The 18,158-nt window shown below is 40.7% G+C and overlaps 1 protein-coding gene across 1 annotated transcript; it reads left to right on the top strand.

Annotated features, from left to right (window-relative positions):
- si:dkey-33i11.1 (B-cell receptor CD22) lies at window positions 1-16,913 on the top strand. The gene is made up of 20 exons (XM_031733097.2): window positions 1-102; window positions 7,409-7,526; window positions 7,637-7,702; window positions 8,330-8,428; window positions 8,593-8,704; window positions 8,810-8,955; window positions 9,025-9,145; window positions 9,543-9,679; window positions 10,537-10,659; window positions 10,912-11,058; window positions 11,566-11,671; window positions 12,056-12,219; window positions 12,358-12,507; window positions 12,799-12,930; window positions 14,485-14,566; window positions 14,783-14,831; window positions 14,962-15,048; window positions 15,211-15,344; window positions 16,124-16,246; window positions 16,363-16,913. The coding sequence occupies exons 3-19, from the start codon at window positions 7,654-7,656 to the stop codon at window positions 16,224-16,226; spliced, it is 1,941 nt and encodes a 646-aa protein (XP_031588957.2). The 5' UTR covers window positions 1-102; window positions 7,409-7,526; window positions 7,637-7,653; the 3' UTR covers window positions 16,227-16,246; window positions 16,363-16,913.
- Window positions 16,914-18,158: the final 1,245 nt, after the last annotated feature.

Here is an 18,158-nt window from a genome sequence, read left to right on the forward strand (position 1 = left end):
GGAGGAGGTAATAGCAGAAGGAGTGTTTCCGACGGTAGCCCAGATCTGACAGGTTCCTTCACATCCGACTTCATTCAGCCTCATGCAGGGACTCTGCACATGGTAAAACTATCACAGGCACACACACATATGCACTCCCACACACTGCCTCGCTCTCTCACAGAGGAGACGCACACGTTTCACTCAAGCTCAACCAGGAAATGGCTTTTATTCTGAATTCAAATGAAAGAAAGAGCAGGGAGACAGACGGAGAGACGTTTGGCTCGCAGCAGAACATTTGTGCCACTGCTGTCTCGGATCAAGATTCCCAGCTGGGAATATCTGGATAGTAGAAGTGAACAAGGTGTGCCTTTCTCTTCCTCCCACAGCGAACCCTGGATTTTCAGAACCACTTTAAGCTGCACAAAGTGTTTCCATCAAAACAGCTGAATGAATTTTCTGAGTTGCCTGGAACTGACCAACACACTGACCAGCCACATGCAAACAATTAGCAAAAACCTGGATTGTGTAATATGAATGTAGAAAGCTAACTACCTCTCTCGTGGTATTGAGCTATGGTTAAAAATGGCTGCTGTATTAAAGGATATCTTGGGAACTACAGTCAGCTGCCACTTTATTAGGTACACCTGTGCAGCTGTTCGTTAGCGCAAATATCCAGTCAGCCAATCACTTGACCTGCTGAAGTTCAAACCAAGGTCCTGAATCATGTTGGAAGGGGATTTAAGTGACTTTGATGGTGGCATGGTTGTTGGTGCCAGACAGGCTGGTCTGAGTGGTTCAGAAACTGCCGATCTGCTGGGATTTTCCCACACAACCATCTCTATGGTTTACAGAGAAAGGTCTGAAAAATAGAAAATATACAGTGTGCAGCAGTTCCCTGGGTAAAAATCTCAGAAGTCACAGACTCTTCAAGCTGATGAGAAGGCAACAGGAAGTCAAGTCAAAGTTTATTTCTATTGCACATCTAAAACGACTTTAGTTGACCAAAGTGCTGTACACGTTATACAAAATGTACACTATACATGACAGTCACTAAATTTACAATAAATATACACAAAACAATCATCAAAAAACCCAAAGTAAATAAAACTGTGCTTGCATGATAACATACCCTGCTCAACGACAACTGAATGCAATGGTTGTCTGTGTTAGTGCAGCGACAGGCTCGCGACTTGTCCAAGGTGGACCCCACCTCTCGTCCTATGGTAGCTGGGATAGGGTTCCCGCCACCCTGTACTGGAGAAATGGATGTGAATGAATGGATGGATTATCTATCTTAGTTATTATCTTAATATTTATTATGCATGTATGGATGTATGGATGGATTTGGTGTATGTTAGAGTGAATTGTTAAATGTTGTCATTTTTATGCTTACCATCTCTACATTGTTTTAACTCTGTGATGAAAGTATTCTTCTGTCCTTCCCCCCAGATTCTCGAGGTTCTGGGTGGGGGGGCTGTAGTCTTTTATTACAGACACATCCTTGTGAAGGATGATCTGATATTGTCGTGTTGGTGTTGTTCCCAGATCAACATAGTAAATGTTGTTCCAGGATCAACATTGCAAGTGACCAATGAGAATGTTGTGACAATCATAAAAAAACACTTCGGGAAAAACCGCCGTAAAACAAAAATGTGTTAAGCTGCGAGCAATGGTTGTCTGTGTTAGTGCCTGCTCCGCCAATCAACGGACCCTGACCCTAAGGGTCCAGCCTAACCCTTTAATAAACGCTAAGCAGAATTGATATTGTCCTTGCAACATTGGAATTTCATAAATGCACGAATGGCTTGGCTCCTTAGTACCAATTGAGCCATAAGAATAACGTCACAACATTCTGATTGGTCACTTGGCAATGTTGATCCTGGAACAACATTTACTATGTTGATCTGTGAACAACACCAACACGACAATATCAGATCATCCAAAGGTGTGTCCTGCACTTGTTGTGCCAGAAATACAAAATGCCGGCCCACTTTAACTCCTGACTGTGGCACACATCATCTATTTTTATGCAGCATACCCTGGTGATTAATACGTGAACAGGACTACCTTTCATTTGTTACTGTTTAGGTTTAACTCAATTTGATATTTAAAGGCTCACAGTGACGAATTCACTCACCTTAAATGTGTTAAACCAAAAGTAATGAACCTGTTTTGAAAATGTAAGGAGTAGAAAGTACGAATATTTGTGTTAAAAAAAAGTAGGGAATAAAAGTAAAAAGTTGTCAAAAAAGGTACTCAAGTAAAATACAGATACCTGAAAATTCTACTAAGTACAGTAACAAAGTATTTGTTCTTCGTGACTTCCCAACTCTGGCAACTAGTTTGCTGAAAATGGGGAAACAGCAAGCTTGCAGCTCTCTCACTAATAAACACAAACAAGCAGCACATTGCAACATGTTGCCGTTTCCAAGGCATCATCAGGCTGGAAATATTCATGCTGAATTTCAAGGGCACGAGTGGTTCAGACTTATTTCAGAGGCCACAGGCCAAAAACCAAAAAGTCATGTTTAATTTGTCTGAAATCTTCACGATAGGGACGGAGCTTCCTACTTCCGTGATGTGTTAGCACTTTTTGTGAAGCTGTTATAGACAGTACAGACATTGTGCCTGCTTTCAGTTTTTCATTAACAGGTTTAAGTAACTGTTCCCCTTGGTTTGGGCCCCAAAAACATTCCAAAATGCTCACCGTGATACTGATCACCACCTCTATTCAGCTTCAAATTGTCTTTACCATCCTTGATCAGCTTTCTGCACACAATCGCCTCAACATGAAGTTAAAACAACAATTTATTCTTATGCCACTAACCAAAAATGTGCACTTAACTCATCTAGTCTGGTCAAATGAAAACCTGATCTTAGTCAGCTTGGTTGGACAAGGCTCAAAAAAAGATGTAATTTTGTCTGCTGCCACTAGACGGGGCGATAGCCGGGAGGGGGGAACAAACGCCTGCCCATAATAACCACCAGACATGACTCATTCAGCGTGGAATACCACAGCAGCCACAGACAGGTCTCTGGCAGACATGGAACAGAAATCCGACCCCACAGCAGAGTTTGTGAATGGGACAGGAATGAGCAAAACCAGGGTAAATTTAATAGGCCTTCAATAAGTTTCAAAGATTTAGGAGTTTTAAGAAATCACCAAGTGTTTGGATTGGCTTCTTCCTTTTTTTGTGTTAAAAGTCAAGTGTGTGAATGACTAAATTATGTGTGTTTTATTGATAACATGAATGAGGTGGGCTAAGGAGAAAAGCTTTTCTGCTTCTCTTTTGTTCTTTTCTTTAATTCCCCATCGATTCAGTGATTCTCTTGGCTGAAATCCTGCTCATCAAGTCATCGCTTAGAGCTCCTAAAAGACAGCGCAGGAACAACATATCACCTTGTCAGATATGATTGCAGCTCTGATCATCTTGCCCTGACTCCCCCTGCGGAGAGCGCCACTCAATATGAAGACTAACACATGTTGGACAGTCGAATGATTATTTGCTTATGTGGAGTTCGTCCAAGGCTGGAGGGCCTGGAGAGCCAAGAGTCTAATCTGTGGGCATAAGGAAAAACATAGAAATAACATATTGGACAACTTAAAGTATGGCAGGGGAGCAAACTGTGAGCGGTCACATTACATGAACACAGCAGGCAGGAAGTGTTTTGCAACAGCGGAAAATCTTCAGGTCCAGTCTGACCACCAGACGGTCACACTTCATCTGGCCTGGAGGCTGCGGTCAGCGGATGGATATCTTCCCTACCGTCAGGGCAGGATACGCTGTCATGCATTTGTCTGTTGCTCCCGCTCACACTCTTTTCCATTTCTGACAAATGTAACACTTCTCTACTTTTCAGCCTTGTCCCCCCTTTTCTCTTTTATATTCTGCTCAGCTTTCTCTGCCTCTCTAAGCTCCATCTTCTGTCTGTCCTTTATTTCTTTACTTCCTTCTCTCCTTATGTCTTTGTCTTTATCCCCCCTTCCTCTACTACCTTCCCTTTAAATTTTCTCATTCCTCCCTTTCTTGCCCTCTTTCTCTCTCTGTTTGTGGTCAGTCACACTTAATCTAGCTCCATCCATCTGTTTCTCTTCATTCATTTAGTCCCCTCTGTTTTCGATTAAGATTACATCAGGCTTTGACCTATTAGTGTGCCGTGATCCTTTTGAAGTCATTCTGTGGTTACAGGTTAAGCTCAAAGCCCACCAATCTTCTTACTCAACATAATACAGACAGTATTTGGAGGGGAGAGGAAAAAAATCAGTGTAGGTTCTAAAAACTTTTCAGCCAGCGACCAAAATGACTTTTTTACGCTGGGATCCAGGATCATTAAATCATACGAGACTTCTTGTCATGTGGAGGCTCACTAGAGCGGGGTCCGACTCATAATCCAACCAAGCAATCTGTGAACTGGAGTATACTGTTCATTTAACCTCATATCCTGAAGATTTTCATTATGTTCTCAAGGTAACTTTCCCAACCAGAGACATTCTGTTCCTGATTAAAGCTGCTTTTTAAAGTTGAGCTTTCCCACTAAACTTAATGCAGATCCCTTGAACAAAATGGTCTTCTTAGGAGCCCAAACTGGGAACATATGGAGTGTTATCTATTAACCTAACACTCCACCAATATATTTGTATTAATAAACGACAACTATTCTCATTTTTCAGTGAAGCCCAACCAAAGCTAGACCTGCAGATGCTGAAATCTTGCAGCGTATAAATCGGATATAATCGGACAGCATTCCCTTTGTTGCCCAGCCTCCATCTTTTTCATGATCAGCTGGCTAGAAAGCAAAATATCAAGCTTCATTTCCAGATGGTGATCAATATCATCTCTGAAACTTTGAACTTAACCCCCCCCACTTTATTCTACTCTATGCCCTATGAATGAAGATTGACTTAAATGTTAAACTGTACATCATCATTACTCCTCGGTCAAAGCTGGGGTAAGTAGCCAATTGGCCGAGCCGTGACGCTAAACTGACATCTATTGGCCAAGCTGTGGCAGGCTAGGATGTTAAAGTCATTTAGACTCATCAGCCTAAGTGGACACAGTTGACTGAGAGGTCTCGTACCTCCCCACGTCTGGTTGTGGGTAGATTTCAGTGCCAGCAATTGTCAATTAGAGCAGTGGATGAGAGGACATCTGGGCTGCTGAGTCAATGTCTACTTGACTAATGTATATTAATGTACGCCAACAGGCCTGGTCTTGTTTCATAAATGAACCGTGCATGCGCATCAGTCAATCAGGATGGTCCTAGTTTGCACCAGTTGGTGACAATGTCAGTGTTGTTTACACTGCAGTCAATTAGATCAGTAATTCTGCAGGATCAACATGCTGCATTAATCTTATTCAACAAACAGGTTAAATATGTATCCATGGAAGGTGTTGCTCATACAGACACATAAACCAGATTCATCACTATTCTTATTAGCGCTCCTTCTTCTTCTTTTCTCTAGAAATCGCTGATGAACTCATGGTAGATTACCTGCTCAACACAAAACATAAAGCTGGCAAAACTTACCATAGAGGTAGATTGGTAGATACCAAAATAAAAACTGGAAATAGTCTCTACTCTGTCTTAATATTTTACTAATGAGCCGTTTGTTTCTGTACATTGCTTTGAAGTGCACTTGCCAGCAGGAACAGCAGGAACTGAGGTGAAGGCTGAGGTTATACTTCCTTGCTGACGCACACGGACAGCTGCAGATACCGCAGACGAGCTGTTCTTATTATACTGCTTTTTAGTGTGCTTGAAGAAAGTATGTGCAGTTGGCCCTCACAGTGAAGTGGTCGCAACAAATTGGATAGTACATAGACAATTTATGTCACTTGGAACCAACTGGAGTCCACTCTTGGACCCAATCTCAGTTTTGTTCCCACTGAAGGAAAAAGGTATACGGTAATACTGGCATGAAAACTGGTTCAGTAAAGCTTCTGGGTCTGACTCTTCTAACCCAGAAGGACATAAGCATAGTTGTTTAAACATTGCAACATGTAAAAAGCATAGTAAACACTTATTAAACTTATTTTACCCATTTTACACTGTAATTGCAGTACCATGTGACAGTCTGGCTGGCATTTTGAAAGCAAAATGAAAAGAATTTTTAATTTCACAGACTTTCTGTTAATTTATAAAGTGATCTTATAAAGTGATCTTGAACAGTAGTTTTCCAGGCTTTCTGAAGGACTTTCAAATTTTTTCTGTGAACACTGACTGCTCATTTTCAGTCCAGTCCTTATACCTGACCATTTTCAGAAGAATGCTTTTTTTTTTGTTTATTTTTTGAACCACTTAACACTGACCTGTGAATAAAGCATAAAAAGGCACCTAATTCAAGAGATTAATCAGTGCCCTGTCGCCACATGACAGACAACTTAGCAAAGAACCAATTTTAAATTGTATTTTTAGGCACTTTGATGCAACAACAGATCATTTAGTCCCATTTCTTTGACTGAATCCATGAAAATGTCAAATGCCTTAAAAAGTGGTGTTTGGCATCTTTTCAAAACTGATGGAATTATAAATACAGAAACATTGGTTCCCATTTCTACCCACCAGTAAAGCGTCTGATTGGAAAGGGCTTCATTCTTCAGCTTAACAATGATCCCAAACACACTGCCAGGGGAGCAAAAGCATACCTGGATAGAAAAAAACACAGTGGGACACTATCATGGATTGGTCTCCCCAGAGTCCTAACGTCAACTTTACTGACAGACCAAAAGGCAGCCAAGAGCTTTGGATGTCCTTCAAGAAGCCTGAAGAACTATCCCTGTAATAAAGGTGACCATGCCAAATATTTGTCTTTCAAGCTTGTTAGAGTTGTGCAAAGCTCTTTTCTGCCTCGTATGCTGTATTTCCATGTATGATTGCACGTTTCACCCATTTGCCTAAAAAAATATTTAGAAAAATGAGTGATAGCTCAAGACCTTTTCATAGTGCTATAACTACAGAGAAGTAAAAACAATTCAGAAAATCAAGGGAGACGTGTTACAGCAACAGTCTGCAACCAGATATGAAAAATTAATGGTCAGTACGCCCAAAATTTTGTGCATATTTCAACCACTTTCAATCAAAGATCTTTGTAGTTCTTTATCACTTCTGTAGTTTAGCTACATTGTGAACTGATTGACCACATATTTGTACATACCACCGGTCAATGACATTTAACCTGCAGTAAGAATAATTGCCACATTGCCAAGTGAGATGATCACAAGGATGTCACATTTTCACAAAACAGAAACTGTAAGTCACCAGAGGAGTGACCTTAAAAAAGCAATGGGAGTAAAAGTGAAAATGCTTCAAGTTGAAGACAGAGGAAAAATCTGAGGTTACTTTTTCAAACACACTTATACTTCCTCTTCTTCTTCCTCCTCCTCCTCCTCCTGCCCCTTCCACTCCTCCTGCCATCTCACACCAGCCGATTCAGATCACCATGCAACTCTCACCGCTATAAAATCACCTCCATCACTATCAGGGGTCGCAAACATCCCACAACTCTGTTTGACTGGCCGAGGTGAAAGTAAACCCTCTGAGAGGTGAGTACTTCAGATCTAATTGACTCGATGATTTTTTTAAATATTTTGACTGATGTGATCTTTAGCGCTCCGTCTGCCCGTGTTTTTCTCCTTCTCCGGTGACATTCCAGCGCTCGTGTCAGCGGAGATGTTGGCAGGTGCGTTAGTTCTGGGCACCATCCTTACAGCTTTACCAGGTAAGAGAAATCACAGAGAGATCAAAGTATGACATTTTTCTTTCCATTTTGTGCATCAAACTAGAAGTAAACTAAACCTTTGTGCATCCTTTGAGATTAATTACTAGATTTTTTTTTTTTTTATCAAAGATTAAACTGATTTTTATTGAAAAGTATATCACATGCAAAGGGAATTACATGACAGGAGTATAAAAAAAAACAACATTTTTTTCAGATGTATTGTGCACCAAGGCTTCTGCAGCCAGGTGTCCTTGCCTTTACGCTCAGGTTATTTATAAGTATTGATTGCCTTTTGTGCAACGTAGTCAGCCGAGGCAGGCTGTTAGCAGCACAGGAAGTCACAATGGCTGCTCATCAAGCCTCATTTACACTGCTTCACTTTTATGTGTCCCAGTGAGAGCTGTGGTTTGACAGCTTTCCCTCCGAGGAGTCACTCTAACTTGTGGGTTGTTGAGATTTATTCTTTTCCTTCCCAAATATGTATTCATTGACCCTTGTGGAACCTGTGTTATAAGATGACGTGATGAGATGGTGAATCATACACATGTGGTTTTTGTAGGCTTTCTTTTAACTCTGTGTCTGTGTTCTTCAATATTTCTGTCTTACACCTGTTTGTGCCCCCTGCAGGCATCCAGAGCAGGTGGAGTGTCTCATTTTCTAGGAAGCAGATCTGTGTGTGGGCAGGAACGACTGTCACTCTGCCCTGTCGATATGACTACCCATCAGGTACAGAAGATGGGTAGGGTAGATGGGTTCTGTATTATCAGATAAACACTGGATAGTAAGAAATAGTATAAAAATGTAAAGTCTTAAAGAAAGATTAAACCTCCTGGAGCCAAATCCTCGTAATTTGCAGTTTTTGTTTTTGTTTGTTTTTATGATCTTCACAGGTCACACTGTAAAGCGGGTCATGTGGTTCCGTGTGTCTGCTGAGGGTCGCAGGGAGTTCACCCACCACACCGACCCAAACCAGATCAGCCTGTCATACCGCGGACGCACCCGGTGGGACCACCCACACGTGACAGATGCATTAAAGTGAAAGTTTGGTTGTGAAAGTTCTTTTAACTCAAAAGAAATAATGTGTCTTAATATAAATCTATCTTCCAGTTATACTGGGGGTAGCTACTCCAGCTGTTCAGTCCAGATTCGCGGTGTAAAGCTGAGTGATGCAGGTCAGTATCACTTCAGATTTGAGACGGATCAGCCACTGGGGAGATGGACCTCCCCGGACACCATCACTCTGGATGTAACAGGTAGGTCCACACTAATGAAAGTTGCCATGACTGCTATTATGTAATAAGGTCTTGACAGCTGTGTTTCAGACCTCCAGGTCCAGCTGCATCCAGCCAGGCCTGGCAACATGTTCGGCTTCGGAGAGACCGTGTTTGTGGGCTGCCAGGCCAGAGGATGTGCTGCTCCAGGAAGGAGCCTTGCTCTCTACAGGTGCGTGATTGTGCATGTACACAGTACACACTGTACATCTCTCTCAGCTGTTATTAAAGTTAGAAGTATTTTGTTTGTTGTTGGTGGCTGTAGCTCAGGAGGTAGAGGAGGTCATCAGCTAAAGGGAAGGCTGGTTGTTTGATCTCTGGCTGTTCCAGTCTGCATGCCAAAGTATACTCGAGCAAGATACTGAGCCCCAAGTTGCTGTCCAATGCATCCATTGGTGTGTGAATGCTAGACAGAAAGCACTTAAGCATAGAAAAGTGCTTGAGTGAATGAGTGTGAATGAGGTATGTTGCGTAAAATGCTTTGAGTGCTAGAACAGAACCAGTCTGTTGAGCATTTATAAAAACCAGTCCATGTTAAGTATAGATTTTATGTGCTGTTGTGCACACAGGAATGGTCTGAACCTCGGCTCTTATGAGAAATGGATGATCATTAACCGCTTTGACGAGCAGCATGCCGGAGCATACACCTGTCGACCAATCCCACCCCAGAACGTACAGTCTCCGTCACTCTCACTGGCACTGGGACGTAAGCAGCCTCAGCTAACCAAACCTGAAAGCTTTTCATGTCTTCTAGTTCATGTCTTCATGTCATGTTCACAGGCATGTAGGAGGATATGCCCGGAATAGCTGGAAAATGTAACTGCTGGAAAGATCAGCATTTAAATTCTCAGATTTTACTGAACTTCACACATATTGGGCATATATGCATGTTATTGGCCCTGATAAACGTTAAATTGTGTACAAACCCATTAGGATGCTGTGCACAATGTAAATCTACATATAATGATTGTTGTTGAACATGTCATAGCTAATGAGGTTACCCAGTTGTGTGCAGAATAAAATATAGTGTGGCTAAAAAGTTAAATATTTCCACAATATAGTCTTCAAGTATCCAGAGAAAATATCCGAACCTTCAGGGACAAGGTTGAAAACCAACACTGATTGCCCTCCAAAGAACATTTGCAAATACTATCCTGAGGTCTGACCAACCAAATTAACGTTAATCTTCTTTCTTATTACAGTGAAACAATGCCAAACTACATTCTAAATGTACAGCATGGATTTGTAGAAATATTGTAGAAACATTTTAAGCTCCATGGAACAAAAATACAACAGAGTTGCTCCTAAACTGCTGTACTTCTGCAATCCAAAATCAACCAAGAAAATACTTTTTATTCAAAACAACAACAACAACAACTGCTCTCCTCAGATCCCAAATATATGATCCACTGCACACATGCTCTTGTTACCAAATTCAGCACTTGATATGTTGTCTGTACTGTTTTCTGTTAAATACACGGTTTTCGTTTTGTTATACTTACTCATCTTCTCAGGTTTTTGGTAATGGGGTTGTCCCTCTTTGCTCTCTCTCATGCTCACCAGATGGTCCTCGCTTCACCTCCATCACAGTCTTTCCGGTAGGAGAGGTGTCAGAGGGCAGCTCCGTCACTCTGACCTGCAGCAGCGACGCAGCTCCGCCTGTCGAGAGCTTTGCTTGGTTCAAAGGTGCCGGACTCACCTCTGTTCATTGTATTTAAATTATATGTGATATATCCACATCCACCTGATTGAGATGGATGGACTAACTGGTTGATGACAGTTACACATAAGTAGACATAATAATGAATAATTTGTAGAAATAAAAAATCAAAACTAACTGAAGTTTTGGAAACAGTGTACTATAAAAGAAAACACATTTCTTGGATTATGACCACACTTAAATTTTATGCCTGCACTAATCCTTTGTGTGTTTTCCAGACATGGAGAGTGGGAGCATCCCAGATAGTTTCAGGCCTCAGCTCCACCTATCCAACCTCAAATACACAGACAGAGGAGAGTATTTCTGTGTAGCCCGTAACTCACTGGGAACGGATCGCTCCAAAGCGCTTCTACTCAATGTCACTTGTAAGTTTGTCGCATGTTTTTATTAATATCACAGAGACAATCTTCCCCCAGTTAAACCAATCAAAATCATGTGTTTAGTAATAGATTGGTGTCATTTTCTGTAAATGGTTATTCTAGTCGGGGTTTTATTCTACTTCTTATTGTGTAAATCTGTCAAAGGGCAGTCTGGGTTAAACTGATTAAGCAACGATTCTATTTTAAGTGAGATATGAAGCGAGTACTCAAATAAATGTCATATGGATAAAGGAACAGGAAGTGATACAACCTCAGCTCAGACAGTTTTTTTCCATACTGTTCCACACAGATTAAGTTTAATAATCAAATAAAAAAAAGCTCTTTCAGCTGCTCTCTTGCCACAAGGGTTCGTCACAGTGGCTAGCTCTGTGTGTTTGATTTGGAACTTTATGCTGGACGTCCTTACTGACGCAACCTCAAAGAGAATTTGCGTAATCGCTATAAATAATAGCATCTTTTTTTTCTTTTTTGACTGTCTGTCCGCTTCTTTAGACTCTCCAAAGAACACTCATGTGCTGGTGAGTCCTCGAGGGGATATCAGAGAGGGCTCATTTGCAAACCTGAGCTGCGTCAGCCACGCAAACCCTCCTGCCAACAGGTACGAGGGTACAGCAACAACCAAGTTTAATTCTACTACATATTTTTTCCTTGTCTTGGTGTTTTTCCTCGTCATTATCATGATTCTCTCATGGTTTTTCACCACATTAAAATAATGTAAATTCAAACTTCAGTCTTGTTTTTCATTTAAAAGTGGATAATTTGTAAGAGTTTGTTAAAGACAAATGAATGTCAACACCAGGCCTGATTATACCCGTTCCAGAGTCTGGGTGCCACAAACTAAAAGCCCCTGTCCAGCTTAATCTTCAGTCTTCTACCAGGGAAAGCTAACAAAAAATTATTGCTTCACGTTTGCCCAGTCCCATGAATCATTTTCACCCTAATCATCATCATCCCCACCACCATAATCACCTCTCTGCTACAGGTATGCTTGGTATCGTATCATTGGTGACCAGGTGATTGCTAAAGGTGCCTTTCAGAACCTGACATTGCCGTCTGTGCGTGCTCACCATGCTGGTCAGTACTACTGCAGAGCTTCAAACGGATTAGGATACCAAACGTCACCTGTTGCCACTCTCACTGTGCTGTGTAAGTAATGAATGTGTTTGCTGGCTTCGTGTCTTTTAGCAGTTTTCTCTCAGTTTCTGCTCTGCTTGTACTCCTGTGGCTTTTTCTTCATAGAGTAAAGTTTGAAGCTGTCTTAATTCTTTCTTATTCTCTCTCAAGATCCCCCTAAGAACACTTCAGTTCTTGCTCGTCCCTCCAGTGTTGTGGATGCTGGCAGACCTTTGACCTTGACCTGCAGCAGTCAGGCAAACCCAGCAGTGGACAACTTTACATGGCACCGTTTAGCTCTGGATGGAGGCGCTGTGCAATGTTAGCATCATAAAAATGTGGTTCTAATCCAGATTAACATTAGAAAATAACCAGAAGTATCTGTTGATTGTTAGTAAAGCCTTGCTAATGTCCTGCTATTTATATATATTTGTCATTCCCAAAAAAAAGGAAAGGTTTGCACATCATTTGGCTCCATGTGATAATACATTTTAAAGCATTTATACAAAGGCAACATTTCCATCTGTAGGATCCTCCACAGGAAATATGTTATATGAATTTGTGTTGCGGCATGCATAAGAAGAATCTCCTTTCCTGTGCTCTGACATGCAGCTTGGGTCACCAAGTCTGGTCCTGTCTTTACTATCTCTGAGGTTGGCCCGAGTGCGAGCGGTCAGTACTACTGTGAGGCCAGGAATCGAATTGGAGCCCACAGCTCTCCAGTCCTCACCGTAAGAGTCAGAGGTATAAACGCATTCACATTTGTTACATGTCTGTCAACAGGATGTTATCAAGGACAGAGATTTTCTGTTAGTTTATAAAAATTATGGCTGTAATTTTTAACCACAGTGCAACTTTAAGAAAGGACATGTTGTTTGGTCTGCCCGCCACTTTGGCTGAGACTGAAATATCTGAACAGAGATAAAATTATGTAGGGACGTAAATATTCTTAAAGAGGATCCAAACACTGATTAACTAGCAACACCCACAGACTACAAAATATAGATGTAAAGATGTGCATGGTTTGAAACCTCAAGTTCAGTGTTTTTGTTGTTTTATGCAGCCAAAACTGATTATGACAGAGTGGAGTGGTAATTTGCCAGCTAACGCCTCCTGTTATGGTTAACGAGGTGCTTCTGCAAACAGACACATATCCCTGCTAATTAGAGCTAACATGAAAATAAAATAATACTAGAATATTGTTCACCAAAAGTGTGGGAAACAAGCTATAGTTAATAAACACAGTTAATAAGAAAAGCATGAATGATATTCATTATATAATTGCTTTAAAAATGCTACCACAGGCACAATTCCTTCTTATTCTTATTAGCTGAAGCAATATGTAGCTAATAGCTAAAGCGCTATCAGAGAGCAGAAAAGCGGTTTAGCAGTTGGCTTAACCAAACATTACCAGCATATTTAGCTTTAGCTTGAAAAACTCCCCCTAAAAACATTAATAATAACATAAATATCTATACAGTTTTCAATAAAGAGGTAAGTTAGCACTATAGACCAAAGCTTTGTTTTTTATACCTGCTTAATTCTGCCCAAGTTTAGATTGACTCACTTTTGGCACTAGCTAGCGCAAATGTCCAGTTTCAGAACTTCAGTTTTTGGCACTTTCCTCCCAGGATATTGCTCTTTGGAAGCAGCAATAGAGCAAGAGATCATCAAAATGAAAGCTCAAAAATCATTGGAAAGTTTTTAAACTTTGTCCTCACATACACAAGGTACACACTTCCTCCGGATAAACTGTAGTAATTTGGGGGATCTCTTCACTTTTTACACACTCACACTCAATCAGGCGCAGACTCAACAAGGCTTTGAGCAATTTTTAGTTTGAGTTTGAGCAATTTTTACCATAGGAGATGTTTGGATAGATTTTCCTTTGTCTGAATGGTGATGAAACCTTCCTGTCAGTATCACGGGCTCTGGTCTTCATTGTATATGGTCTCATGATTTCTGACTGTTTTTGTATGAGTCATGGTGAGTCACTTAAAGCCCTCTCTCTACAATGGGGGAGGAGGAGGTGATGAGGTGCTGTGGAAAACGACTCCGTGAGTCTAGACAGCCGAAGAAGTGGAGCTGGGTTTGGAAATCAGGACTGGAAACACAAGACTAAAGTCTAGACGGCGGCTAACTGATGCCGTGCTCTTTCCCTCTTTAGTCACATACACTTTCTATTTTTATTTCTGATGTTCTTTTTTTAGCTTGCGGCACTTCTGTACTCCATCATTTCATCTCATTTCTTCCTCCCTCTAGTCACGCTGATAACCCTTGTAATCCTTCCATTGGCAGGTCGTTTAAAGGTCATTGCCTTGGCCTCAGCAGTGGGTGTTTCTGCTGGACTCATCACACTGACAGTGGCTGTTATGATCAGGTGACAGGAAGTACACTGCTATTTATCCATTACTACTCCTGAGCTATTTCTGTGATTTTACGCAGACAGAAAAAAAGCACAATTTCTTCCTCTGTTTTTAGGAGGAACATATGACAGTTTTGTCAGTCGCTCGTTTTTCTTCCCTTTGGCTTATTTGTATTAGTGTTGTTAGCGGGGTTGTCATTTGATAACCATCCCTTTTCTTTACCTTCCCAGTAAAAACATGCACAGAGTAGACACAGAGTCAGTAGAAGTGACAAACAAGGTACGGTGATCTTTGTATAATTTGTTTTGATCAGTTGTGGAATTGCTATCTCTTCATTTCTTGTTGTAGTTTTGTCTAATTCTCAGTTTTCTCTACTGTGTGTGTGTGTTTTCGTGTGTGTCACCCACAGTGTCCATCAGTGACAGCTGACACTATGTTTTATGAGTCAGCTGAACACATCTACCCAGTGAGGAAGGGCAAGATGTCCGACATACTGGTGAGAAAACGTGTACGGGGCATACATGGCTATGGATGAGAAATGCAGGTTTTGAGCTTTTTCCATTTGTGTGTGTGTGTGTGTGTGTGTGTGTGTGTGTGTGTGTGTGTGTGTGTGTGTGTGTGTGTGTGTGTGTGTGTGTGTGTGTGTGTGTGTGAGCAGGAGGAGCCAGAGGATTTGAGTGACAGCTCCCATCCCTCCATTGTTCCTCTGAAGGATGCTCCACCAATCACAGAAGGTCAAAGTTGCAGCCTTGCCTCCAACTACATCACCGTGCACTACTCCAGGTTGTCCAGGTACAGCATACCTGCATATCTTTTTCCCATACTACGCAAACTACAAAAAAAAAATTAATTAAAATTTTAAAAAACATGACACTCAAAATTAGCCTAGTGCATTTTTTTGAGGAATTAAAATAAATGATAAACGGCTGCCACATCTGTAAAAACTTATTAGCATTCCCTCTGAGCCTGAATTAGATTTTTCCCAGTTTGAAGAAAAACATAACATCTTCAAACAAACTGATGTAGCTGGAGGGTGAGGACAGCAAAATTCTACATCAACAATGAAGTAAATACATTAACATCCATCTGCTTCCGACTAAGGTTTAGAGAATCCTCAGAGACCAAAACTGGCAACTAGTGGAGGAGATTTCAGCGCAACACTCAAAACATGAGCGAGCACCTCAAAATAAAAAGTCCAGCCTGACTGAGCTGGTAAAAAACATGCAAGTTAAATCATGGGCAGAGGTATTAAAAGGATCCCGGGATGTGTTTTAGATCGTCTTGATTTTGACAAATTCAATCTGTATACGGTCTTAAACTGAATAAGGGAGAGTCTTGCTCATGAGGATGAGTTATGAATTCTGCCAATTACTTTTCCCCAGTAGTCGTCCCCAAATTTCAGACCCACTTCCTGTTTCACTGTCGATTTGTTTCTGCAACATTTAGGTCCACAGTACTACTATTACTTTTGCTGTTTTCTACTATTGCTTTATGTTTTACCCTCTAGACCTGTGTCTTTTATGATATGATGTGAGATGAACTAATGTGGTTCCTGTTTGCTGTCCGTGCAGCACAGATCAGGTGCAGGTGCACAACCTGCCACTGGGTGCTGATAAAAAACCAAAGGATTCCTCCAAAGTTGTTTACACTTTACTGCCCCAGCCTCGTCACTGACCAGGAGGAAGCAGCTTCAGGTAAGTCACTTACAGCTGCTCGTGTGAAAAACCCCAGCAGCACTGTGATGCAGGTTTGTTGTTGCTTTTCTCACCTTGACGCGTATTTTATTCTACTCTCCTGTTTTCTTTCTTAGCTGAATGGCACATCAGCTTTCCTCATTTGAGCAAATCACTTTGCTTCTGTCCACCCGAGGGACAGGAAACTCACCCTGGTGACACCGTACACCGTTTTGGATCAGACACTCGGATTGTGTTGGATTATGGATTCACTAAGAGAGAAGCATGTGTTCTTTCCAGGAGTCCAGCTCCTAACTTTGCTGCATGTCTTCTCTGTTTCTTTCTGTGCACCTGAACAGCAATAACACTGAATGCCTTTTTGCTTGCACTCCACGTTGCAGGTTGCCATATTTCTAGTGTTGCCTGTTTGTTAATATTTAAACGTGGGATTTTTGATGACCAAGTATTAGCGGTTGCTACTTTATCATTTGCAGTGATGATTTGTATGAAAATAAGAGCTTGATATCTGAGGGAGAAATCGTGTAGAATCATTTTTGACATGCATAAAGGATATACAGCACTTAACATTGATGCGTTCCCGCACTGATTGATCTTCTCCACTAAATTTAGATGTTTGTGCAGTTGATAGAGCTTGTGTTATATCCAATCAGTGCAAATGTGCTGTTAATAAAATGAAATAAAATCAATCAGTTGTGCGTGTCTGCTTTTCTTTGCTGCTGATTTTAAAATATCATCTAATTAATTTGTAATAAAATAATAAATATTTCAAACAATTAACTCTCACAAGAATCTTATGTATTTATCTAGGACTGTGTACTTTGTGCACGGTTTTCACCAAACATTTGAGAATTTCCACAGTGACATGGATCGACTCAAGAACGTCTTGCTTCTTGTGGTGATCCATGTCTTGTTTTGCTGTTTTGCAACACTTTAAATTTTAAGCCTGAAAAGGAAAAATAAGCACATATTGGGTCCCATTTACTAACCTAAATGTTCTTATTGCGCAAAAAAAAAACTGAAACCTCAAACATGAGCCAGAATTGTCCCAGTTATCACCGCGTTTGTCAGTTGGATTCACTCTCACCTACTCCTGACTGCTACCATAATCTGCATACCACACCCTCTTTTCTCTATATAAAGAAATCTCTTTATCTTAAAAATAATGGAAATCATAAATGATGTTTGACTGAAGCAACTGAAACTATAGTCTCTGAAGAAAAAGTGCATTTTTACTCTAAAGTGATTTTTTCCCTTTTTAAAAAAAGAAAAGACCAGGCTTGGGCTGGAATGTATCTAAATTGATATTGGGAAATAAAAGAGCAACAGATCATAATAAAAAGGTTGAGGACAAGGATGTGTCAGCCTAAGATGAGAAACTGCACTGCAGTTATTGAAAAACATCCACTTTCACGAGCGTAGCTGGGACAGTGTCAAGAAATGAAACTATACTCTTCACCTTCCATACTTGCTGGATGGAAATGAAGAATATTTTAAGATGAGATAAGATTCGACACCACAATGCCTTTGTTAGCTGATATATGCTTATTAATAAAAAGGTTAAAAGTGTTCACATTTGTCACATATTTTATTCTAATTCTGAGCACCTTAAATTTTTGAGTTTTTTGGAAACCTTTGAATGATGAAGAAATGAATAATAACCAGTATTAGTACTAGAATTAGTCGTTGTAGTGTTCAGTTTAAAGATGTGTGACTAAATTTTCTAAGACATCCAGGCCTTTATCATTTGTTCATATAGATGGTCTGAAGCGCTTCTACATTTGCTCGTAGAGTACGAACAAATTCAAGAAAGTATTGATGAGTCCCAGATTTGTACACACATTTCTTCAGAGGCTCACTCACTCTTTCTGAAAGAGTCTACATAACTGACCTGATGCAGAACTTCATCCTATAG

This window comes from Oreochromis aureus, linkage group 11 (genome assembly GCF_013358895.1).
Source record: "Oreochromis aureus strain Israel breed Guangdong linkage group 11, ZZ_aureus, whole genome shotgun sequence".
NCBI classification, from domain to species: Eukaryota; Metazoa; Chordata; class Actinopteri; order Cichliformes; family Cichlidae; genus Oreochromis; species Oreochromis aureus.

What these genes read in the sequence shown, in the direction of transcription:
- si:dkey-33i11.1 (XM_031733097.2), top strand. Translation starts at nt 7,654, where the DNA reads ATGTTGGCAGGTGCGTTAGTTCTGGGCACCATCCTTACAGCTTTACCA. An exon ending in GAGCTTTGCTTGGTTCAAAG is followed by an intron (nt 10,660 to 10,911) that starts GTGCCGGACTCA and finishes TGTGTTTTCCAG; the next exon opens with ACATGGAGAGTGGGAGCATC. An exon ending in TGCCACTCTCACTGTGCTGT is followed by an intron (nt 12,220 to 12,357) that starts GTAAGTAATGAA and finishes TTCTCTCTCAAG; the next exon opens with ATCCCCCTAAGAACACTTCA.